The sequence below is a fragment of the Parus major genome, chromosome 1 (genome assembly GCF_001522545.3).
Source record: "Parus major isolate Abel chromosome 1, Parus_major1.1, whole genome shotgun sequence".
NCBI lineage: Eukaryota > Metazoa > Chordata > Aves > Passeriformes > Paridae > Parus > Parus major.
This window is the reverse complement of record NC_031768.1, coordinates 93,153,390-93,178,861: the sequence shown is the minus strand read 5'-3', so window position 1 is coordinate 93,178,861 and position 25,472 is coordinate 93,153,390. Positions and strand designations below refer to the sequence as shown.

The window sequence follows — 25,472 nt, the reverse complement described above, 5'->3', positions numbered from 1 at the left end:
TTTAAAGCATTAGGTAAAAAATATGTCAGAATGGAAGCACCAGCACCTGACCAATTCTTACCATCTACTTCACAGCCCAGAAGCTCCATGCGAAGAGTAGGCCTGTTGTAGAACTCAGTGGGGTAGAGTCTGATGTACCTAGCAATAATAGGGGGATCAATGATGTTCTCTTTTATCTCATATGCATTGGAATTACCTTCAAAAACCTGTTTAAAAGGAAAACAAAAAAAAAAAAAAAAGAAAAAAACCCACACAGTACTTAATTTAATGCAAACACAAGCTTGGATGCTGAAAGCCTGCCCTGTTACAAATGTAGTCTTTTTTATGCCCTTAGCCCCATCCACAGTGATAGCACACCCTCTGCTGCAGGGCCACTTGAGATATCTCATGGTCCCATCTTAACATATTTGGAAGTGTCTGAAGGCCTCAGTTTAAATAAGGAATCTTTTTTAAATGTAAGCCTGTAAGAATACATGAGCAAAGAGGCAAAAGGAGAGGTAAAAGACAACAGGCTTTCAATCTGGGAGTTGTACCACTGAAACCTCAGTGTAAATTGAAGCAAGCTGCAATAGGTAGGGCTGGAGCAGCTGGGAACAGGATGAATCTCTTTCAGCATACAGCCATGCTCACCACATTGCCCTTCTGCAGGTAAATCAGACAGTTCAACCTGCAGCTGCTGGGACAGATCAAAGGAAGGGATGAGAAGCAGAATCTAATAACAAATGAGGTAAGGGCCTGATTTTTAGTTTAACTTCCTGCTTCCTTCAAAAAAGCTGCCATGGGCTTAGGAAATAATAGTAAGGAGACATGCCTGTGAGAGAGCCAGATTCCACACAGTCAAGGTCACAAGGCCTCACAAACCCCAGGCCAGGTAACTCCTCACCTTGCAATTTATCTTCTAGTCTGAAATTCATCAGTTTGGTAAATGCCCTTTGGGGCTTCAAGCTGGACCTATTAAGGCTCTAAAGGCCATAATTTTTTCCACTTTTTCTTAACATTAAACAAGACTCACTGTATCACTCAGTGATGCTGTCTAGGTTGTTGCAACCCCCATGGCACAGACAGACCTTTCCTGTTGGTGAGCTGTCTCCTTTGAAGGTGTTCCATGTCCGCTTGTCTTTGCTGTAAACAAGAAAATACTTCTGGATGTACAAGGACTTAAAAAACTGCTTGGCTCCCTGTGTCTGTATCCCAGTGAGCAAAACTTGTCTTCGCAAGTCCACCTAGGAACATCAAAGAATGTTTATAAAGTCAATAATGCACAGCAAAACCCATATAATTCTTTGGCATTTACACAGTAGCTTTTTAACATGCACAACACTAACATTCTCTAAAGGAATAATAGATACCAGAGTCCAAATTCATGCTCTCTCATTTAATTTGTGTATTTGCATGTGCATTTAGTTTCAGAGGCCATTTTACAGGGGTCAGCACTGCACCACAAAGGCACCTCAAAAGTACCTGTGTGTCTGTGGTAGGCACAGCTCCCTCCCCCTGTCCCACTTTACAGACAGGTCAAAGGAGCACAGAGAAATTAAAGGCTCACACTTTTAGAAGCCACCTCTAATTTTGGATACCCAGGCTGCAGAAAGGCATATGACATTCTGAAATGCTGAAAAGCCACCATTCCTGCAGATAAAATATCTAAGCACTTAGCACAAGAAAACAAATCTGGAAGGTGTGCCTATCAGCAGTGAAGCTCATTCTTTGGGACACGCCCTTCATACCTCTGCATGCTTCACTGCAGTAACCTCAGCTTCTCACTACCACAGCCTCCTGTTAAATTCTTTCTTTTCCCAAAGTTATTTCCAGTTCCACAGCAGATCTCTCAACCTTTTCTCCCTACTTCAAGTAACTTGCCGATTTGTCAAATATTAGCAAGCCAAACGCAACAGCCACCTGCTGTGACTCTTTCTTGTCTTCCGATCAATTTTAATGAGATTTATAATAAACCAACTATTCTCCCCAAATTTGGGTGCAAACTGGCTATGCAGTGCAAAAGTCACTGGGATGGAATAAAAATGGAAGTGAGGTAACTGAATGATAGAGTGCTAGAAGTCATAATTGTAAGTGTCCCTGTGAAAACAACTGAGTTCTGTCAAGTGGAACAGCAGCATACAAACCAAGCGAAAAACTATCTGAAGCAAGGCTTGAGGATATTACACTTTAAATGACCACCCAACAAGCACATACGTACAAATATGTACTGTTAGGTAGACAAAGGAAAAAAAAAGTACTAAAAATAATTACTCCATTTGCCTACAAATTGGTTACAATCTAAATTGTGAAGGTAACTGTCCAGTCAATGAGCCTCAACAGCAGCAGAGAGGTTACCCCAGAGAAGAAAAACAATTCATAGCATTACAAATCTTGCCACATCTTTTCAGTTATCCCCTGCAGTCTTCTCAGTGACAAGAGCAGCTAGACCCTCTAAAATAAGCTCTAAGAAAATCATAACTCAATGATGTTGTACCTTACCTGGATCCAAGGGAGTTCTTCCTCTACTGTAGTACTCCAAGCATTGTATGTTCCATAATTATTTAATCGGGCTAACTTAGGTTCCCAATAGTCTAGACAGAAAATATGAATAAAGCAAGAATTCCAAGAGGCATTGAAAAAACAAACTGAGGCTGTAATTAGCTTTGAGTGCTCCATTTCCCACCCCCATTCAAAGGATAAAAAAAAAAAAAAGAAAAAAAATACAAACGAGAGACTCTAAAACCATAATCTAGGATAATTTGGACATGGTCAGCAGCTGAAAATCATCTGTACCCTGCAAAGCTTTAGAGTTGACAAAATGACAAAAGTAATAGTCTTTTCTGTAATATACTGTCTGGTAATTAGGAACTAGGGTCTAGAGTTTGCTAAACAAGTTTTGGGGCCCAGCAGGATAAGATACAAAATGTGCTCTACATTCATGGAAGAGAGCTCCCCTCTGCATAACAAGGTTTCCAAGTTAAAAACTAGTATAGAATATATATTACAAAACAACTTTTAAGTCTTCGTAACACTCTATGAGGAAACAAAGAGAGAAAATCAAATCCACAGAAAATTCAGTTTGACAAAGTAATATATTTTTTATTTCAAGGGAAAAGATGGACATTCCTGCATGGGTGTGTAACCTGTACACCATGATTTGACACTATATAAAATTCTAAGAAAATTCTCTATGTAATGATTTCACTTGTGTACCTCAGATAAACTTAACAAATTAAAGACTCTGTAATTGCTCTGGATGCCAGGGTTCCCCAGTCTTTCATAATAGATATATTTTGTCCTTTCACATCTCATAGCACATGCAAATCTCAAAAGGTTTTTGAATGCTTGGTGTTCATTTTCAACAGGAAATCCAAGGGACAAAAGGAATGCTGGATTTGCTCCTGATCATTCAGCAGGCCACAGAGAGAGCAGTCCCTGACTCAAGCTTGTGATACTGATAGCAGACCTGTGACACTTAAAATACGATGATGATGGCTACCTGCAGAGCTCCCAGTCTCTGCTTGGAACACTGGAGATTCAGCTGATTCACTGCTGAACTGATCTTGAAAGACATAGGAGATGCCAAAAGAATACAAAACTGCAACATTTTGCTGGGGGTCTTCAGGAGCATGCACAGACCTTTTCAAGGATAAACTCACCTATGTGATGTGAAGCATCGATCTGCGAATCAAGTATAACTCCACTTGCCAGGCCCATTGGAATCCTGCAATCTGAAAGGAGCACAGTAAGTTTGCTGTTAAAGAAAACGAGGGCTATTCCAATATATATTCTGGTGAAATCTGAGACAACATCACTCAGAACAATTCCTAGTAATTCTATAACACCACTCTCTTCCCAGAGAAGTCTAAATTAATTTCTGCAATTTCTCTCAATAGATTAATCCACTGGTCACTGTAGGGAAACCTCAAAATCAAAGCTAGCATGCTAAAGGAATAAAGGTAGTGTGCTAAATAGTTCAAAGCCAGCATTTCTGGAAGCTAAATATTTTTCCTCTAGAAAAATTTACAGTAACCACTCCACCATGTCCTTGAATGTGGATAATTTTCTATGCCGGTTTTTTTTTGCAGAACAATCTCTCACGTTTATTTTCAGTGATCCTGAAAGGGTAGAGAAGACTTCATAGCTTGACTTTCCCAGCCAAAAACCACTGTAGTTCATACCTTTCTCTATAACCAAATAGGATGCCTGCATTCCTGCTTGCTGGTATTCCCCAACTTCAGTGTCTAAAAGCCACCAGCCAGGTCTCTGTGGTTTCATTTCAATTGTTCTAAATGAGCCTTGAAAAAAAGGAAATTAAATGTATCAGAAACATTGGCATTACAAGGTTGATATCAGTGAGGCTGAATTTTAAACCAAAAATCTTTCTATGACCTAATCCAGAAAATTTAAAAACACATTGCAGTGAGAGCAGTAACTTCCACCATCTCAGTGATTTTTTTCTTAGCAAGCTAGTTCTAGCTGGAGACTGAGACTGGAATCAAGTAGCCAGATCAAAACCCAACCTTTGCTGATGGTGCAAAGTACAAAACCTTGTCTGCCTGTATGTAACAACAGATACCTGCACGTTAACTACAGTGCTGAACAGTGTAGTGAACAGTGTTTATTACATAATGCAGGGATGTTAATTCTGTGGTGTTAGTTATGATTCTCACTCCTGCTGTGCCAGTGTGTTGTTCTAGTAATGAAAGGGATGGATGTAAAGAAGCCAAAAGCAGAAGTGGGAAAATTAGAAGTATGGGCCCTCCTCTCACTTTCTGCATGCCCTGGGAGTGCCAAGGGTTGAGCAGGAAGCAGATATGGTTTCAGTTGCTTGCTGCACTTTTTAGAAAGCACAGGACATGTTCTCATTGCTTTTCTTCTCTTCCTGGTTAATGCAGACAATTCCTCAGGAAATTCCAGCTAATTTTGGTTCCCATTTAAATGAAAGTACGTAGATTTAACTACCTTAAAACTAATGACATAAAATAGTGAATATACTACCCCTAACGTTCACTAAAACTCCTAATATTCCCATTATAGTCCCATTATTTTCATCTCCTTGTTGTCTTTTTTTTTTTACTCTTGAACTCTTGTAGCTGACAATACAGGCTTCGTAAGTGCTCTTATTGCACATTGGCGCTGCTGACAGTGATGGGGAAAAGGACTTAATCCTGTAGTCTAACGAATACCTATAGCCTATTTCTCCCTAGAGAGAGAATAAGAATTCTCCTAGGGCTCACAGTTGTTCTTTCTGTGCTGTATCACTCACCCAGACATTAAAACCCCCAAACTCCCACTATTTAGAGACCTTTAAATTGGTATGATGATGACAGACTGCAGAGGTCACCCCTTAGAAGTTCCTCTGCTCTGATGCTTACCTGGGAGGAGAGTGTATGTACCAAGCTGATGCTCTGGCTCTCCTTGTTCTATGAAAGTCTGTCCATGAAAATGGACAACATGAATGTCTTTTGGCCCACCCATATTCAGCAAGTGCCATCGGACTGTTTCACCTTCATACATCCTCAAACCTTGCAAATTGTAGGTAATCCCATTAATGGCTGAAAAAAAAGATTGTTAATCAGAAAAAAACTGCTCACAGAACTGGACTCAAAGTGCTAGAAAGTAATTATTGAAATTAGCAAAATATTCAATGAAGTAATGTGCTCAGGAAAAACATCATTTTTTCTAATTTAATGTGCAACACACTTTGTGGTCTATGTACATCAATGCAGAAAAAGAAGTTGTCAGGGTACTAGCTTCTTTCTGCAAACTAACTTCTAGTACAAAGAACCTTTTGTTTCTTTTTTATTTTAATATGGGGGGGGAATATGTATGTGAATGCAAGAGAAGTTTTCTTTTGAAAGTTTCAGTCTAATATGTCCTTTCTTCATTTTAATAGCAAATTTCCCATCATTGCTAATTTTTACCTGTAAGCCCATGACTATTATGGGTACAATGGATAACAACAAAAAAAGTTCATATAACCAATGTGTGGGATTTATGCATGTTGAAAAGGACTGTGAGCTGAGCTACATCTCCTGTCATGTTTCCCTCTACCCCAATAAACTGCATATTTGGCAAAATGAAATAAGTACCATAGAATTTGTGGCATTGCTGCATTTCTTGTGTCTTGTCATTACAAGGCCTTCCAGAATGTTTGTCGAAGTACCAGCTTTTCTCTTCATCAAAGACCATAAACAGCAAGAAAAAGTCTCGGGTATATGTCCTGCTGCTGTCTGATTTGCTGAAGGCTCCTTTTTCACAGATCAGTATTGGCCCAATTAAACCAGACTGAATGTCTTTCTCCTAGAAGGTAATAAACTCATATTACAGAAAAAAGTGGATTTCCCAAAAGATGTAAAGAAACCCCATAGTATTCTTCAGGAATGCATCAGCCCCTAAAAATCTAAAACAGGTCTTAGAATTACTGCTCCCTTCTATCTTTACTCTCCCCTGCTCAGTCTACCAGAGCTGTCCAATTCAAATTCTTCCATACCTTATGTCTTGCTTTAACTGAGTGCAAGAGATTAAATGCCAGGTGGGAACATGGAGCCCAAAAGAAAGGACACATATCAAAAACACATGCTCTGCAGCTTGCATTTCTACAGCCATACATAATTTGGAGATATTCAAAACCCAATGGAACATTGGTCCTGGACAAACAACTCCAGCCAACCCTGCTTGAGTTGCAGTGGTGGACTGGTTGATCTCTAGTGATGCCTCCCAACACAAGTGTTTCTATGATTCTGTGATCAACCCCAGCCACACCACCACTTCTATTTTCATTCCCTTACCAGGTTTAAATCAGAGTAGTAGATCCAGGATCGACAAGTTGCTCCTGACTGCACAGGACCCGATCGCCTGTTTGCGTACCATACATATATGTAGCTGTTATTTGGCTGAACTTCATCATCTTCCTTAAACCAAGCAGTAGATTCATCATCATAAATGCTTCCCTCAGAGGACTTTTCATAGAAGACTCCATGGGCATGGAGGGAGTATGGTCTGGATGCCAGATTCTTAAAATGAACCTAAAAAAACCAAAACAGTCTGTTCAGCAAACTCAGGCCTAATCCAAAGTCCCTGCACACCACATTCCCATGACCTCAAACCAGAGTCAAGATTTGCATAAAGATTACAGGCTACGTTGTACATGGAAAAGCCAGTAGAGACTGCTTTTGACATCTCCTGCAGAGTCTCCACCTTTGATGCAGGTAGTAAATGAAAAATCAGAAAGCAAGAGTCTAGCTCCATGTCTTTCACCAAGTCAAGGCTCCCAGGACATTTACTGCTGCTCCTTGTACCTGGAGCTGCTTAGTTACTGCCAGCAGGGAAATGGGGAATTTCTACCTCTTATGCTTTGCTGCAGTCATTACAATATAGTAACTCTAGACCTCTGTATGTATCATTCTTGCTGAAATCAGTGTTTCCCACTTGTTCCAGAGAAACACCAGGATAGTGGGATTACGTATGTACCTCCCCTTCAAGAATAACGCTCCCATGCTACAAAATATTTTTCTTCTCTTACTCATGATTTAAGCATAGCTTGGTGTGTTGCACACCAGTCCTACTGAAATAAGCAGAAAGCCCTGAGATCTATTTTCCTTATCTAAGTCCATCTCTGTGTGTTGCAAGACTGGATGAAGAAGGATGAGAAAAGGGAAGTTTTACAGCAGTGTGCTTCCTAATGCAAATAATACCACAGTATCACCAGGGATATGGTTCCTCTTCATCCTTGTTGATAGTTCTAATAAAATCCTGCACATTTACATAGCAAAACTTGTTAGAGGAAATTATGTATTTTCCCAAAAAGTATATATTAATTTTGAACACATATGTACTAATTTTTGAGTTTAGAAAACTCATTTTTCATTAACATTAAACCTAAATCTTATTTTACAATAGACCAATAAGCCAGTATTTAATGCTGGGAAACATAAGAAAGAAAAACAGAATTTAATTTGCTGTGGACAGGAGAGAAAAAAGATGTGTTCCAGAGAAACACATCACAGTGCTTACATGTCCACAGTGCAATTTCTAGCTTTGAAAACTGTTTTCCCTTCATCATCTTTTAAAAATTTAAAAATGGTATTTTTAAGTCCATTCTGTAACACTCCAAGGTCACTGTAAGAATCTTATCCTGCAAACACAACCAAAACATAGACTTACTAGGATAACATCGTCCACTTCAGCCCGAATAACTGGTCCCAGGATGCCAAGATGTTCTGTATATTCATCTTCATCCTGAAGAGTTGAAAAGGTACTGTCTGTATAGCTCTGGAAAATCACCTTTCTTCTGCTGCCGTCTTTACAGGTTTTGTCATTCCTCATTGTACTGAAATGAAAACCCCAATTAAAATCCCACACAGTCAATCAGAAATAATCACTTTGATGAAACCTGAGAACTCATACAGCAGAAACATTTTTGAATTCTGTGAATATAAAGAATAAACACTCAAATGGCTTCAAACTGTGTCAGGGAAGGTTTAGATTGGATACTAGGAAAAATTTCTTTGCCCAGGAAAGTGGTTGAGTCTTATTCCCTGGAAGTTTTCAGAGAAGAAATGCGGATGTGGATATGCGGGTTCTGAGGGACATAGTTTAGTGATGAACCTGGCAGTGATGGGTTTAAGGTTGGACTTGATGGTCTTAAAGCTGTTTTCCAACCTTCTGTGAATCCACAAAATGAGTGTCAGATGCTTCTAAAAATCATGGCTTGCAATGTTTAAGAAATTCTAGTTCTACGGTTGGATAAGAGGTCCCTCAATAATTTGGTCAATTATCACTGAAAAACTCCAACAAGTCTCTCAAAACCCATCTGAGCTCTATTTTCCTTTAATTCTTAGCCTTAATAATCTCAACTGGAGCTTGGCTGAGTATAGTGAACCTATCACCTACACCCTACTGTCTCACACATCTTTACATCTGATAACATCTGCATTTTGTACACTGAGCTGCTATGGTAAAACAAGCTTTTGGACATTCAAACTGTTGTTCAGATCTTAAACAGAGCACTGAAATGCTACTATAATTCCCTACAAATATTGCTTTATTATAAATTCTGCAAAAACCAGAAAATTAATGTAAGTCACACAGGAAAAAGGCTGGGTTTCAGCTCTTCAACACACTGAGACAGGATATGCTATGGACTCTGTTAAATTCACTGGAACTATGCAGCTCACATCAGCTGAGGATGAATGCCTCTGGAAAGACCTAGATAGAGGTCTAAGCATAAAAAAATTCTTTATTTTGCAAGTACCCAAAGAAACTATCTTGTTTCTGCTATATTTGCATGTGCCATTTATATGGACTGAGATGAGGCAAAAGTAAACCTGGAGAATACTGAAAAAGTTTTATTTTTATTTCTATCAAATGAAATGGAAATTCAGTTTGAGAAATAATCTACGTTTGGAGGTTCATTTTGCCTAATGAAAATCTTCTTACTCCTGTTTTGGCTGTTTTTGTTAAAAATCCAAAGTTGTGTACGCTTTGATTCAGCTTTTTTATGAAAAGTGACAAGGAATACTATGCCTTGTTGGGTGAGCACTGATCCTAACCTGTATCAATTAAGAGAGTGAATTTTTAGTACAGTGGTTTTCTCAGTATATTATCACATATTCTTTGCTGTGGCACAGTGGCCAGTCTTCCCTATCAAAACATAAGAAAATTCCTCAACATTAGGGTTGTGATCCAGTCACCTTTCTGATTTCTCTAACAGCAGGAGCAACAATAATACTTTATGCAGCTTTGTTTTTACTCTGAATATAAGGCAGTTACCAGAGTGGTTAAACACTTTGCAGCTTTCATACGTTTTTGAATACTGCAGTCTTGTGAAGTTGGAAAGTGCTCTTATCCCATTCTCCAACAGAGAACTGAGACACCAGAACCATTTCCTAATAGTGCTAGAAACTGATCTCATCTGCCTATAAGCATATCCCATTCTAGATTCCATCAGTTAGTCCACTAAATTCCTGGAAAGGCTTTGCACAAGGAGGTCTCTGTTCTGTGTACAGGCACCAAGAAATGAAGCACAAAGTAAAACAGGTCATTCAAATATAACAAAACAAGCTGCAAGATTCCCTCTTGACCTCTTACAGTGATTTTTCTAAATGATGTATTAAAGACTGTTTCTAGAGTGTCTACAAAACAGGGTTAAGAAAAAAATAGTTCTGAAGAGTTCTTAGCTGTGTTGTCCTTGATTATAGTAATCTCACTCTAACATTTCTAAGGGCTGTGAGTCTCCTGTGGAAAATTCTCACGGTTCTGCCACTGAAATGTTAGAAATCAGATGGCACATTACAGATGCTTTTAAGTTTATCAGCATGTGAAAAAACATTCTGCAAGAAGGTTTCAGGATGGTGTGCCAAATGAAAGCAAAGGCAAACCTTTTCTTATATCCTGCATAGTTCCAGCAGACCTCTTTGGCTGCGATGTAGTATCTCCTCTCATTGCCTCTGCTGCGCAGGTAGTGCTCAGCAATGTCATCAGGGTTACGCTGCCTGCTGATGTTCACCTTGGGGTCTGTCATGTAGGGGTCATCAAAGCTCACATAATGGTACTCATATTCCCCACCCGAGCTTTCGTCGTTGTAGGATTCTCCTATCACATATTCGTAGTCCCCGTCTGCGCGGGGAAGCCCGATTGTGATGGATGGCCGGAACTGCCGCGGGGTGAGGCTGTCATTCAGCGACTCTCCGTGCCTGGCTCTGCTCAGATCCAGCCTCTGGCTGACCTCACCGGGTGCCTCGGTGGTGTTTGGCACTGCCGTGTGGTTGGTCCCACCCGGAAACAACGCACGGCCAAACCCTGCCATGGAATTGCTGGGCTTTTTGGGGTTTCTACTCCTTGGGCTCAGCAAGTAGGTAATTTTTACATCTTCCTTCTTTCTCCTTCGGATCTTGATGAAGGTTCCCAATGAAGTCAAGGTATCATTGTTGTTTCCCTCCTTTCCTTTCTGAGTTGGGTGCATGTGGCTCCCTTTCTGGTTTTCCCCCATTAGATGTGAGAACCCTTGATATTTCTTCATGTCCTCCTTATTTATGGATACTGTACCGTTTCTGCCATGATGATTTAACTTGCTATCAGCAGATTTATCTAAGCTTGCCTCTAATCCCAGATTCATCTTTGCAGACACCAAGTTAAATTCCTCACTAGTCATTTTAGATGAATATTTCCCAGGCACAGGCAATGATGTTTCTAGTAAGTTCTTCACTACAGGAGGGCTGGAATTAGGGCTTGTATTGTCTAACATATATTCTAAAGTAAAAACATCTGCTGGTTCATCTTTGGATATCCTGGGTTCAGAAATGCTGGATGCATTAGACCCACCTCCTACTATGAGGTCCAAATCTAGTGTCAGGTTAACTGTGTGCATGGCATTTTCCATCTTCTTTCCCTCCTCTTTCAGATCATCATCATAGTCATTTGGCAGCTGGCCAGTTCCCACCATGGCTTCATTGGATGTGTTTTCTCGATGCTGCACAGAATGAGGTGCATCAGTCTTTTCAGAAAAGGAGACATTTTTATTTCGGACATGATTTAGCAGGGCATTCATCTTTTGGACAGAGTAAAACTTAATGGCCAGTGAGCTTCGCCTTTTCCTTTTCTTGTTAGTGGTATAATTTCCTCCTCCTGTGCTTTGCTTTTGATGTTTTTCTGGAAAAGGTTTATTGTCCTCTCTATCAGCTGGAAGCTCTTCTGCAACATTCACTGGGTCTTCCCCATTGCTCAGCAAGTTACCTGCAGACATGTTACTGTGAGCTATTTCATAGTTGTTTTGGCTTCTATTCTCAAACACCAAGTCAGCCTCTCCATCACTTCTGGAGGCTAAAAATAAATCCCCTTCTGCTGTGACTGACGTGTAATTTGACTGGAATGTTTCGGCCTTGACTGGGAGAAGAGGAGTGATATGAGTTTCTAAGAACTTAGAGTTGTTTGTTGTTCCACTACTATTTATAGCTGTCAGACCTGAGCCAGCTACCACCTCAGAACTTGTGGCACCAGTGTCTTCATACTGCTCCCAGGCCAGTGCTGTAAGATTTTGTTTTTCTTCATCACCTGCTGCCTTTCTTGAGCTTCGGATGGAGTAAAAAGAAGCCAGGTAATCCTGATAATCGGATTCCTCCTTGTCTTCCTCATTTTCTTGCACATCTTCCTCAGCTGAGGTGGGAACAGCCTTTCTTTCAGTCTTGGTGGGAGTTAAATCCACAACATCAAATGCTTCATCTTCTTCATAGTCACATTTAGCATCCCTGAATCTCAGCCTCATGCCGTAACTCATTTCTGGGGTGCCCCAGGATGCCAAAAGCCAAGTACCTGCAGTTGAAATAAAAGTGTTATGAGAGTGGACATTGTCTATCATGTCAGTGGCCAAGGCAAATAGCTGGGATTGCTTCTACAGCACCAGATTCTATACTAATCTTTAACTGGGATATTCATGAGCTCTCATTGCAATGAAAAATAATTACTAAATGTAGACAAATAAGAGCACATATAAATACATCTAGGAGATGGAACTCTTCTCCATAGATTAAACTGTAACTAGAACCTGAATCCAAAAATAACCTGTGAGAGAGATGGATATGAAAAAGAAAGAAACATATTAAAGGATCCTATGTTTAGATCTAGATCTAAGAGTGAGACCACTCAAGATAATGTTTCAATTTTATCCTGTCCTTACTGGTGCATGCACCGCTACATAGATAGAACATTCTGAGCAGAGCAAATACATTCTGAGGCAATGTTGGCAAACATCTGACAAACACAGTATTTTAAAAGCTTTTGAATGAGTTACAGATGATCTTTAATAAGTATAATAAGAATAAAGCAATTCCAATTTGAATTTCCAATCTGACACAACCTATTAAGCTGCCAATCTGAGGCATTTCAGATGAATTTAAAGGTTTTAATAATTCCTCTAAAACCTAGTTACAAGGTAAGTTCTGTCTTGGAAACTAGGATCTTCAGAGAAGAAATTAAAATCTGTTTCCCTAAACAACATCAGCAAGTCTTTTGCTTGTTACACTTTGCTTCTAGCAGAAATGACAGAATAGTCAGAATTAACACCCTGAGAAACAGGTTCTTTTAATTAAAAAGGTCACATACAATTCTTCCTGTATTGATCAGCTGGAAGTAACCTGCACAGCTTTCCTGATTTTTAACAGCAAATTTATCAAAGAAAGTATTCCCTAGGTGGAAAGACTAGGTTGCATACCAAAATCAAGTAAAAATGCAACTTTGTTACTGGGAAGGTTTTCATAAAGTCTAACAGTTTTTTAATGATCCCCTAGTCTTGAGCAATACAAGCCACTTATATATTTTTAAGTTATAAGATCTTGATTCTGTGCAATTCATTAAATATATTAAAAAAAAAAAAAAGGTATTTTAAATGGGGTAGGGATACTTTAAACCTTAAGTGATTTTAGAATGATCACTCAAAGTGCATAGACTTCAATAACAAAGAACCTTTCCTTCCAGAAGTAATGCCTTAAATGTGGACATGGGTTCTGATGCCCCCTCTTCCAAGACATAGTGTTAATTCCAGTTAGACATTGAGATGCATCCCACAGACCAGTGACCTGGTTCACCGAGGCAGACTTTACTGCTGCTGAATGACCTCAAGCCCAAGGTCAGTTGTAGCCATTTTGCCCAGTAATGACTGCAGAATTTGGCAGTTTCAGCCCATTTTATACTGCTCAGAATAGACAAGAAAAGGCAATGGGATGGAAAAGATTTCCAGGCAAAGCTGGAAATCACACAGTGGAGTTGATATCAGTTTTCAAGTAGAATCTTGCCTTAAAATTATCATTACTAACCCAAATATTAATTGTAAAGTGAAAGAAATCAAATTACAAGATGACCAACAAAAACAACCTCAGTACAGCATGCAGTTATGCTAAATTGGTGGAGCCAGCAAGCCTTTCATGCACATCACTTCCACTGGGGAATGATTCAATGTTTTCTAGCACTGTATTTATCAGAAGAGTTTTATTTCCTATTTAGGGAAGTCCTTTTAGACTGGAGATTAAATAATGTCCTAGCAGAGCTGTCAAACACTACAGTTCCACAACTTACCAGCATTGTCCATCTCCACTGTGACTGATTCTCCACTCATTGGGAAAAGGCTCAGTGTATCCTCATATTTCCCTTGATAAAGAAAAGAGTGCCCAGCAAGGCGAACAGAGACAATCTCATCGTGAGTGCCAACACTGAAAAAGTGCCACTGAACCACAGTATCTCGGCAAAATCCAAGGATTTCACTGCTGTCAGACACATAGCCATTTATTGCTAAAAGGAAAGCAAAGTGGTTTCAGTATTTTTATTTTAAAGCTCCCTGTTCTTTGACATCAGTCCACTGGGCTCATGTTTGCACTGGAAAGAGATGGGCACAGGGCTGAAACCATGGTAATTTCCATCTCTGAAAATATTAACTCTAAGGCAGTAGGGTGCTGCATCAAAATTTAGCTAGCCCTTGTCTTTGCTTCAGGGTTCAGAGCCAGCCTAGCTATTAGTGGCAAGGTGTGGCAAGCCTTTTCTCCCTGGCAGCAATAAAACAAGGGGGAATGGCCTCAAGTTGCACTAGGAGAGGCTCAGGTTGGATATTAGGAAAAACTTCTTCACTGAGTTTTTAACCGTTGGAACAGGCTCCCAAAGGAAGCAGCAGTCATCATCCCTGAAGTGTTCAAAAAACAAGTGAACGTGGTACTTTGCAATATGTTTTAGTGGGCATGCTGATATTAGGTCAGAGGTTGGACTTGATCTTGGAGGTCTTTTCCAACCTTTCTAATTCTATGATATTTCCTATTTCTGTCCAGTGCCACCTGGCATGGTTAGAAGTTCACTGACTCTCTGGAGGATTCTCCAACCACATGTGCTTCTGGGAACAAGCAATCACTGAGTGCTCAGGTTCATATAAGCTTTCATATTATTCATCTCAGTATCCCACTCACTGTGCATTATGTTCGAGTTATAGAACTTGGGATCATCCCTTTTGACAGTGGCTGGATTGCTGCAGTACTCCTTGATATTATCTTCTAGGTACCAGCTCTTATTTTCATCAAACACAGCAAACATTGCCTGCTGCTCCTCGTCTGCCTTTTTCTGAAAGACAATCAACACAGCAGCTACATTTTATCAGCAGACACATGTATTAAGAACTCAATCCTACAACATCTTTCTTACTAGGTAAGCAACATAAGCTTCACCACAGTCCTGGTAAGAGTGATCCAAAGGCTGAGAGGAAGGGAGTAGAGGCTCCAGATTTCAACCCTACTACTGCAACTAACCTGTAGTGGAACACTGAGCAAGCCTCTAGCACTGCTGATACACATGTGGTTTATGACTGGGCTCTCTGTAACAGGACCAGACTTCTGCCTTGACCTGACAAAGTTTCTGACACCTTTTCTCTCAAGTGATGCTTAAGTCCTTACCAAGCAAGATTTCAATAACTGGTAAAGGGAAACCCTCTCCCAGAACCCTCCCATGCTCTTTTGGCTGTTCTAGATTCATTGTGCTCGAGATTGACAGATTCTGTGGAGCTGTCTCTGTTACAGAAAGGGACCGGGTCAGATCTGAATATCTTCAGAGTATGAAAATATAATAGCAGCAGGAAAATTAATTATCAAGTCTAGAAATAGACTTTAAAGTCAGGCTGACCTTTTGTTGACCTTTCTTAGCTCTTGCTAAGAAACACAGAACACAATTCCTTTACTGCTGTGGACACTTACAGGATTGTTTCTTCAGGAGTCTGTTGATTTAACTGCCCTCTACAGAATAATTCTCTAAGGGAAGTAAAACTAAATTCAATGTAGACCAAATAACATTATTTGAGCAAAACCTGCCCAAACAACTTACCTGCACACCTTTTTGTGTCAGTGCTTCACTTTTACAAATCAGAAGTGGGCCAATCAGTCCAGAGGCTATATCTCTCTCAATATTTACAGCACTGTGATACAGCCTGGTAATACACTGTGCATCCTGTGCAGTGGGTTGGTCTGTTTTAGCAATTTTCCACTCATAAGTGTATGTATTCCCTGGTTCAACTCCTCTGCTCTGGGTGTCATTGCCTTAGGAAAAACAAGAACAGTAATGAAACAAACTCAGAGCCAGATTTTAATATCAATCTGCACCTTCTAATGACGTTGGTGCAGTATGGCCATTAAAAGCTACCTTGAGATAACTGAAGTTCAGTGAGAACTTTTGTCTCTCTAAAATCACAAACAAGAACAGAAAACTAAGACAACAAATACAGGGTATTTGTCTCTGCTTTGCAGATAATACCTTGGTTTCTCTATAAGGCAACACAACAGGTAAGCAGAGGCAGGGCACAGAACTGAGGTCTCCCAGTCATGCACATTCCCAGCCACAGCACCTCCTTCAAAGCAACAAAACCATCCATAACAGTTAGTAATATGCAAAAATATATTTCACAAATTTTTTACTTGTAGGATCCAGAGGATAATCGGCTCCTTCTGCATTCTTTGCAAGTGTCACTCCATGGAAATAAATGCTGTAGGGTCGACTGGCCTTATTTTTGAATACAATCTACATTGATAGGCAAATGAAAAAAAAATTAGGATTCAACAAATCCTTGTCTCAATACATAATGAAGTTACCACTACAGTAGAATTTTCCTGGGTTTAGCTCAGAAAGTGCCAGAAAGGCAGAAGTCCATTCTGCTGGACTTTGTAGACCCCCACTGAGTGAAGTTCAGCTGCTTATAGCTGGGCTCTGGAAGGTCTAAACAGAACACTTGTTCTTCTAGCTACTAGGCACACACTATCTCAGGAAATATGAAGTTACTGACTGAAGTTCTTAAAAACCTTCAATATGGGAGAAAAAAAAAAAATTAAACCAAAGTTGGTTCCAGATTGGAAGACCCAGAGGGGATATGTAAGGAAAAGGCAAAATTTCCTATCTATTCTTGACAAAATCAGGATTAGGGAAAAAAAAATGAGAGAAAAAAGAGAAAAGGGAACATGCTAAACTCAATTTGAGAGCCACAGACTCATAGTGGAAATTATGGAAGTTAAATGTCATGGAACTTTGTGATGCATCATTAAATGACAACAGAAAGACAAGTGGATGTTGCAGCAGCATGAGCTTATACTGCAAATGTTTCCTAGTTTCATAGTATAACCTCATGAAATAACATTTGGTTATGGAAACTGAGTACCTTTGTCTAAAACAGCAGGAAAAAAATAACAGCATAAAGAAACAAGAGGCCCATGAAATTCAGCCTCAGATACAAATCCCCTCAGAAGTCCACCCAGGCTTAGGGCTTTTTTTCTCCTTTTGGACCAATGCCAAGATACATTTTACAGAGTGTGCCTGAAGCATGTTTATTTTGTAAAAAAAAGGCACAATCATGGAAACTATAGAAGGAACACTGAAAAATGCAAGCTAAACACTGTTCCTTGTGATCATACCTTTTAACAGGGCCAATATTTAGAACATTAGCTATATTATCTAAAAAACAAAAATCAAACTAGTTCCTCCAGTTCCTCTAGTATGTCTGCCTCAATGAAAAACACGCTATAGTATAAATAATATAGTATAATATATAATATAGTATATATTATATAATATAGTATATAATATAGTATAAATAATTTCTGTATTTATTTTACTTACTTTGACTTTATCATTGATCTGTGCTCTGATAATAGGGCCCAAGATTCCAGTTTCCTTGGGACGAGGATTTTCCAGACGTTTAGTGAAGCTGTCATCAGTGTATTGCCTAAAAATAGCCTTTTTATACCTTTTACCTATGAGATTGGAGAAGTTGTCCAAGTGCTGTGATTTATAGTGTCTTAAAAATAAAGGAAAAGAAAAAATATCAACAAAACCTGAATAGTAGCATTTGTTAAAATACAAAATTAGTGTTCACATAACTGGTAGAAATCTCACTGCTTGAAAAAAAATCCAAACCATAAAACAACCTAATGCTTTTCACCCAAATTCTAACCTAAATTAGGGAAGAAGAATCTTGGACCATTACTTGTGTTTTGGTATTAGATATGACCAATTAATATCAGAGTTTACATTTAATTTAACAGTGTGCATACAAGTAAGAAACAAACTGAAGCAGCAGGTACACTTTCAAGGTAAAACAGAAACCACTGCTCTCCTTTATCAAAGGCCTAGTTGAGCACAGAGAAAAAAAATCCAATTTGCTCACAGTAGCAAAGACTCCAGGAGAAATAGGAAAACAATCTTAATCCCAGTCAGGCATCATACAGTAAGTAGTGCTACACTGAGGTTTCAAATGTTAAAATTGTTAATATTGAGAGAAAAAGCAGAATAAACACTTGGAATTTACACAGAGAAACATGTTTGTTGTCACGCACACTTCAAAAAATGTTACTGAAAAGGAATAAACTCTGCAGTTTTGAACAAAGAAGGAAAAATCAGAGAACTGAGGTGGTTAAATAAGGCAGTATGACTGACAGGAAAGATATAAAAGTTTGTTCTATTGCAGTTCAAGAGCACATACGGGAAGCAAATCATGCCAAAGGAGAACGAGTTGTGCAAACACTGTATTTCTAAGGATGTATATGAAACTATAACCCTTACAGAATAAGGAATTTCTTTTGTTCTGCTTAAATGCTTAAAGATTCTTGTGAATGTCAGCTTGTAAAGGCTCGTGTAGCACTGGGGAATAGACAAATTGCAAATTTAACCCCACAGTGCAGTGATAGCACTGTCTACTATGGCATCATATATGCTCCAGAATTCCTTCTATTTGTCCTAAGTTGAGCAAAATATGCTTGCTTATGACTTGTACTCCATCTACATTGGTAACATGCAGAGGTCATTTATACAGAGCCATTTCTTCTGCTCCCCAAACACTTTATTTTATTGAACTTTTAAAAACATTTAATCTCCAGAAATATTCCCTCCCTCCCCTTCTCTTCCTCTTAAGGATTGTTTGTTTCAGCAGAATAGATACTGAAAAGTATTTTAGAAAATATGCAACTTTGGACAATTCCTAATTCATCTTGTTATTTTGTGCTCCCTGTGAGAGGCAAAAAAAGGTGTCCACTGTTGGGCTTCTCAGCAAAGAAAGTCACTGACACTGGTTTTTATAGAGAAAGCAAGACCACATGCTTCTCAGAGCTGCATGGTGAAGAGATGAGACACAGTGAACACAACATGCAACATTAAGATATAAGGGAAGTTGCAGAGGTGCCAAGAGGGCACCTGAGGGGCAAGCTGAGGGGTCCCTGTACTTGGAAACAAGAAAAATGCAACTGCATAATGTCCAGTGTAACTGGATCCAACTTTGCTGTTGGATACCAAGAGGTTCTTTCCAACCACAATTATCCTATGATTTCATGCTAACATTCCCTATTATACTGACAAAGTATTATTTTACCTATCAAGGGTGTCTGGAATACTTGGGGCATAATCCCAGGTAACTTCTTCTGCAGCAATGAAATAGTTCCAGGTTTTGACCATAAGACGTTCTCTATAGGAGAGACGACTCTTCTTCACCTCTTTGTCCCCACAGTCCCTTACAGTGAGGTAACCGTGCATTCCAGCTAATTGAGAGGAAACAGGACCATAGTGATTTCCCATCTGAGGACCTCTTACCACTTTAGCTATTTTTACTCTCAAAATATATCTCCAGCTCTTATAAGACAGATATTTCTCTCATCCTTTAAAACAGAATTCTGTTTAATTTCTCATCCTTTAAAGCAGAATTCAGATCATTGCTGAAAGATACCACTTTCAAATGATGAAACAAAAATATTTTCATCACATTGAAGTACCCTTAGCTGAAAGTACTCAGTTTCTCAGGAAACAGGTGGTTTCTTAATAATTTTATAACGGTGCTTATCTTAACAGTTCACAGAGACTTAGATGCAGGAAAATTGAATGACTGTTGCTCTGTGATGTGGACCTGCAGTAAAGCTGCAGATAAGAACATTTTTTAGTTCAACGTGCACTTCCAACAGAATGCCCTGTTCTTGGTCATTAATGAAACGATAAAACCACCTGAAACAGATGAACTGTGCTGTTGCAGAACAGTAGAAGCCATTTGGGACTTAGAGAAGGACAGAGAGAAGTACTACTTAGAGAAGTAGAGCTATACTATTAACTAGATGGTTCCTTGCCTTGCAGGTGCTTTTGGACAAGAGAAGATATGAGCCACCTTCCTTCCTCTGTCACTGTCATGTTTACAGTGGTTGAGGCTCCTCCCACCAAGTTAACAGCAGAAACTCGGCGACGTTTTTGCTCCATGCTCTGGCCATTGATATGAATGGAGAAGATTTCTGGTTTGGAACTCATTCCTATCAAATGCCAGCTAACGTTGTCATATGCACAAGCCTCTAAATCTGAAAGAGACATGAGATTAAAGTTCAGAATACAGGTAAATCATGCAAGTTCCCCATGCACCCTAGGTTAGAAGTAAACCTTCACTGAAAACATTAAAAAAATTTGCTGCAGTCAATGTTTGCAACAAGAGGAAGTTTCAGACACCAAAGTCCTGTATGTCAGTGGAAGACAAGTGCTTAAATCTTACCTGCAGGTGACAAACTGACTTACAACGAGGTGGCAAAAAAAGGAAAAAAAAAACCCAGTGCCTTCTTTTGGAAAGATGACCTGTCCTTGCTTGGCGAGTGAGGGAAAAGCAGGGCAGGAAAGGCAAAAAAAAAAGCAAGGATCTAAGCTAAAGATTGATGTAGGACCTAGTAACAGTGACAATATTTCCTTAAAAAAATCCCCACTTAAGACAACCTTTTGTATTTGCTCAGTGGATGGGAGAGTGATATGAAAGTTTTTTCTTAGTAGAACAACAGAAAAGCACTGGCAACAGAATAGCCCCAGTACCACCTTCCTAGACTTCTCGCTTAATTGAGTCTTTTAATGATAACTGACTTTCCACTTTCAGGAAGTTTTGCACACAGTATATTCTATATGCTGTAGAAGCAACAATTTACTTAATCAAATCACTCTCTCACCATCAGCTTGTTAAAAAAAAAACAAAGAGCTTACTAAATATATATATATTTTAGTTGGTAATCCTTTTCTCCAAGCAGAAGACATCTTAGAAGTAATCTCATTGTTCCTATCAGTAATTTTCCTTCCTTTCAGCAGCACAGTTTTTCTTCCAGAATCTATATGCTCACAGACACATTCTAAAAAAGGCTGTATCCCATTTCTCCACATTCCCATTTTTGTGCATGAAAGGCAACTAAAGGCAATACTCAGTGTTCATAAATGTTAGTTTCATTTCACATAAGCCTGAACAGTACCTGGTAACGTTCCATCGGCATAGCCATTGATTGTATACTTGACTGATGGTGATCTTTGCCAACTCCTGTTTTCATCAAACACACCAAACATCAGTACATATTCCCTGTCAAAATGTTTCTGTGACCCATCCTCATTTAGACTTCCTGTGAAGGAAAAACAACAGATCTTAATTTGAAGCAGAAATAAAGTAGATTTCACATGCAGTTGTGTTAATATATATTTAATGAGCTTGTTTCACCTGTTAGCATGTACTGGCTGAGCCTGATCAAAACAAGGCCTTAAGAATGCTCATAATGTGATTTTATTTCTGAAAGTACTTTTAGACTGGGTAACTACAAAATCAAAAGTCTGAAGTATTCCAGAGAAGATAAACATCACTCAATGAATTGTCTCAGACAAATTCTGGTAATGTGTTGCAGAGACCACCCTAATGAAGGGGAGTGTCAAACACCTTTGGTTCACAATCAGGTGCTCTGATCTCTTTTCAGACTGTGAGGCAAGGAGAAGACTGATGGCAGAGTCACCAGCAGTGTGAACAGCACCTTTTCAAGCACTAAGGTCATCAGCAGCTTTAAAAAGCTTAAAACCAATCACTCAGCAAACAACATTTACACACAGAAGACTTCAACAGACACTGCTGTGCTGGATTATTTACAAGAAACTGTCCTGGTTGATTTTGTGGTACAGATGTAATTTCTGTCAAGAAGTAGAATTTCTTTCTGGACATGCCACACAGAACTGGTGTGATTTTTACTAATTCTTTCTGTAGATCGCTCACATTAAAAACTTCCACTTGCTACTATCAAAACATAGTTTGGTCCCTTTGGATTGCAGGAATTAAAAATTTGCAAACTTCTTGATTATTCTACCTAGGAGAAGACACAGTGGGAGAAATAATTTCTAATATTTTTTTTTTAATTTATGAGAAGCTACAAAGTTCTGTTTTTCTTCACAAAAGAAGCCTCAGATCAACAGAGGAATTTATCTACTTGCCACACAAAGAACATTCAGGCAGTGCTTTAACTCAAAAGTCCACTTTTTATAACCTTACCACCTCTTAAATGTTTCAGGCCATGGGGAGCTGACACCAAACACCCTCTTCAATGCCTCCCCATCCCCAACAGGACAGGAGAGAGAGCGGGAAGAACAAAAACCAGAAAACTCATGAGTCAATAAAGATGGTTCAAAGGTGAAGGAAAGAGGGGAAAACAACAAGCAATGCAGAAGAAATCACTCATCTCCCACAAACTAACTGATGCCTAGTCAGTCTCTCAAAAACAGTCACCTTGGAAGTCAACACTGCTTGTGCTCCCCACACTGTTGTTTCCTCCTCTGCCTCAGTTTTTATTGCAGAATGATGTTAATGGTAGAAAATAACCCTTTGGCCAATTTGTTTCATCTGTCCAGATGGGTGCCCTCCCAATCTCTTGTCCACCCCCAGTCCACTGTTAGGGGAGGTGTGAGCAGGAAAAAGAGACTGTTCAGCAACAGCTCTAACATGCGTGGGCATATTATCAATGATAATAAGCCACAAATCCAAAACACAGCACCATATGAGCTGCTGTAAACAAACCAAACTCCATGCCAGGCAGACCAAACACACAGGTACATTGCACATCTACCAGACATGGTGTCCAGTCAAAAAACTGTTCAGAAATCCTAAAAATAAGCATAGTGAGCTGTTTGTCTAAGTTCTAGCCAGAAATATACACCCAAATTTTCCTGAAGAAAAGCAGTACCTTACCACTGGTGTGGTAGTGGTCACACCAGTCCATCTCAAATTCATATCCTACTCAAGCCCAGAGTGCATGAATTTGAGAAGCCTGAGAAGGAAGTAGTTCCAAAGTATTTGCCCAGATTAGCTCAACCAGTATGCCATAAAAAATGCGTATACATGGAAACCCAGAGAAAGAAAACCCAAGAAAACTAGGAAAATAACGAGCCTTAGATAATACTAAAAGCACCAATCATCAAAAAAATTCAGGAGGAACATAATACTAATGCCACTCCTTTGAGGTGATACGAATAGGTGTGCTCTGCATTAAAATGGGTATCTATGGGTGAAGAGAGTGTCCTTGTGCAACCCACACTGAACCAATGTTCTGTTTACTTTCAGGGGAGCTTCGAGGTCCAAGTCCACGCAGTCTACAGTCTACACAAATTTTTTGACTCAAACAAAAGCAAGCTAAATAGCTCCCAGCACGTTCACCACAAGAAGGATATATAATTTGGAAAACCCTTGGATTTAAGGGACCAGTAAGTAGTTTAAGTACATTACATGGTGGCATGTTGTTTCAGTCATCCCTCAAACCAGGGATGTGTATCTAGCAGCTATTTACTAGTGCTACAAGACACCAGTTATTAGTGGAGATGGAATTCAATGGTTCAGACTGCTAAAATCTAAAGTCTCTGACTGCATGCAAAAACAATTTTAAGACTTATAATCTGTTCAAATTTGGCCATATCTTCAAATAGCTAGCAAAAGACACTGCTCTGCAGTTTTAAACTCATGTTACAGAAGAGAGTGTTCCGGGTTCTTGAGCAGACAGCCTTAAAAGACAATGGGTAAAACAATAATTTACTGCCTTATTTTCTGAAATGGCCAAACCATTTTGAATGAAGTTTTAGAAAATATTTATTCTAAGACAGGAAATTTGAGGTCATACTAGCAGCTAATTTGAGGTCATATTAGCATATAAGCAGTTAGCTTAATTTAACAGTTAAGCAACTAAAAACGCAACCAATACAGGCAAATGTATCCATTTATTAAAGTTTTCTGCCCATCCTATGATTACAGGATGGAACTGCATGAAAGCTGGCATTTAAAAACTTTAACATCTAAAAGAATGATGTTAAAAAACATTTGTTTTACACTGCATGTAAAGATGTGAAAAAGAAAATAATGTATCTTCTCTCATTGTCATACATTATCATCTTTGTTAAGAAATGAAAATGTATTATTTTATAGTAGTCTTACAGCATTTCATTACCTTTCTTACAGATCAGCAGTGCTCCAATCAGACCAGAGTTAAAATCCACTGCCATGTTCTCATGAGAATAGTAAGCATAAGTAAGACAAGGAAGGTCAGCTTCTCTTGGACCAACTTCTTCTGATATATCCCACACATATGTGTAGAGCTGGCCTGGAAGTACAGCATCATCTCGTTTTTCTTCAGGGGATGTTCTGTCATCATACAGGGAGCCTGCCAAGAAAAGAGTCGGTAGGGTGGCATAAAGATAAAGAACAAATAAAATGCCTGGAATATGTTCCTACAATCAGCTCCAAAAGCTTGGTTTGATCATGCTCATATGGTACTTCAGCTTCAAAGAAATAACTCATTAAATAACTCATGAGTAGCTGGGGAGAGTAGCTATTCCACTACCATCCTTTTCCTCACAGATTAAAGATTTCCTAGAAATATCATCACTACCAAAGGTTGGGCTCTTCATCAGTCTGACTAAGGTTAGGAGAGGATGATGCTTCAGCCTCTGCTCACTGATGCTCTGCAGAGGAATGCTGCCCACTCTGTCACCTTTCTAAGTGTCTCTCATAAAGCCACTGCATGGGCTGGCTCTGCCTCAGGCCTTTTGTACACTGCACATTCATATATTGAGCAGTAATGGCTCATGTCAGTGCCTGCCATATCCAACAGATCTGCAATATGACAAAAGGGAGACGGAGAATCGAAATCCGAAGTGCAAAAGGTACATTAATCAGACAGTATTCCCACCATTTCCAATGAGATGTTCTGTTCAACTCCATGAGATGGTGTTGCAAAATTCCTTTTGCACACACACAACAAATAAAGCTTTGCATGAATTCGTAAACTGCAGGTCAGCGCTCTGGCTCAGCATTCAGGGCAGGGCAATCCAAGAAACATGAGCAACCAAACTCACTTCATGCTGGAACAGACATTTTACTGTCCATTTGGTCATAGTTTATAATCTCTTTTTGCTGGTCTCATGAGGGTGTGGAGCAAAGCACCACAAAGCTGAGCATTAAATGCTGAGTATCAGAACAGCATGATCAGCACTGCTAGGAAACTGCTCATGACACTCATTCCTAATGTTATGCTGATGAACAAGAAAGGAGCTAACAATGGACGTGAAGATGTAATCCAGGATCAACGGATCTTTGTGTTACACATAGTTTTAAATATCCATTTGGACCCCTCTCAACATTTTATGCAGTAGTCTACAAATAAATGAGCAACACATGGAGTTCCTACAGT

The 25,472-nt window shown here is 39.3% G+C and overlaps 1 protein-coding gene and 1 long non-coding RNA gene across 7 annotated transcripts in view; one reads left to right on the top strand and one right to left on the bottom strand.

Moving 5' to 3' along the window:
- The window catches only part of F5 (coagulation factor V), a 36,265-nt gene that overhangs the window by 3,550 nt on the left and 7,243 nt on the right, over positions 1–25,472 (bottom strand). For 2 of the 3 annotated variants that reach the window (XM_015618559.2, XM_015618568.2), the window contains exons 5-23: positions 24,231–24,443; positions 21,240–21,383; positions 20,097–20,318; positions 19,355–19,520; positions 17,611–17,788; positions 16,419–16,521; positions 15,832–16,043; positions 14,928–15,078; positions 14,053–14,265; positions 10,365–12,294; positions 8,149–8,314; positions 6,774–7,010; positions 6,075–6,285; positions 5,358–5,537; positions 4,161–4,277; positions 3,639–3,710; positions 2,479–2,570; positions 1,068–1,223; positions 62–206 (exon numbers count right to left, since the gene is read on the bottom strand). In XM_015618559.2, the coding sequence (XP_015474045.1) occupies positions 62–206; positions 1,068–1,223; positions 2,479–2,570; positions 3,639–3,710; positions 4,161–4,277; positions 5,358–5,537; positions 6,075–6,285; positions 6,774–7,010; positions 8,149–8,314; positions 10,365–12,294; positions 14,053–14,265; positions 14,928–15,078; positions 15,832–16,043; positions 16,419–16,521; positions 17,611–17,788; positions 19,355–19,520; positions 20,097–20,318; positions 21,240–21,383; positions 24,231–24,443 (4,908 nt within the window). Of the gene's footprint in view, positions 1–61; positions 207–1,067; positions 1,224–2,478; positions 2,571–3,052; positions 3,542–3,638; positions 3,711–4,160; positions 4,278–5,357; positions 5,538–6,074; positions 6,286–6,773; positions 7,011–8,148; positions 8,315–10,364; positions 12,295–14,052; positions 14,266–14,927; positions 15,079–15,831; positions 16,044–16,418; positions 16,522–17,610; positions 17,789–19,354; positions 19,521–20,096; positions 20,319–21,239; positions 21,384–24,230; positions 24,444–25,472 lie in introns of those variants that run through there. The other variant, XM_033517590.1, reaches the window with a different exon arrangement.
- On the top strand, positions 202–25,461 carry LOC107200325. 4 transcript variants are annotated; one of them, XR_004499316.1, is made up of 5 exons: positions 202–727; positions 3,345–3,724; positions 20,104–20,353; positions 23,357–23,496; positions 24,242–25,461. It is a non-coding gene; the product is annotated as an uncharacterized LOC107200325 (long non-coding RNA). The 4 variants fall into 4 exon arrangements; XR_001519590.1 differs by lacking the exons at positions 202–727; positions 3,345–3,724 and adding exons at positions 11,943–12,079; positions 21,729–21,981; XR_001519591.1 differs by lacking the exons at positions 202–727; positions 3,345–3,724 and adding exons at positions 11,950–12,079; positions 15,016–15,162.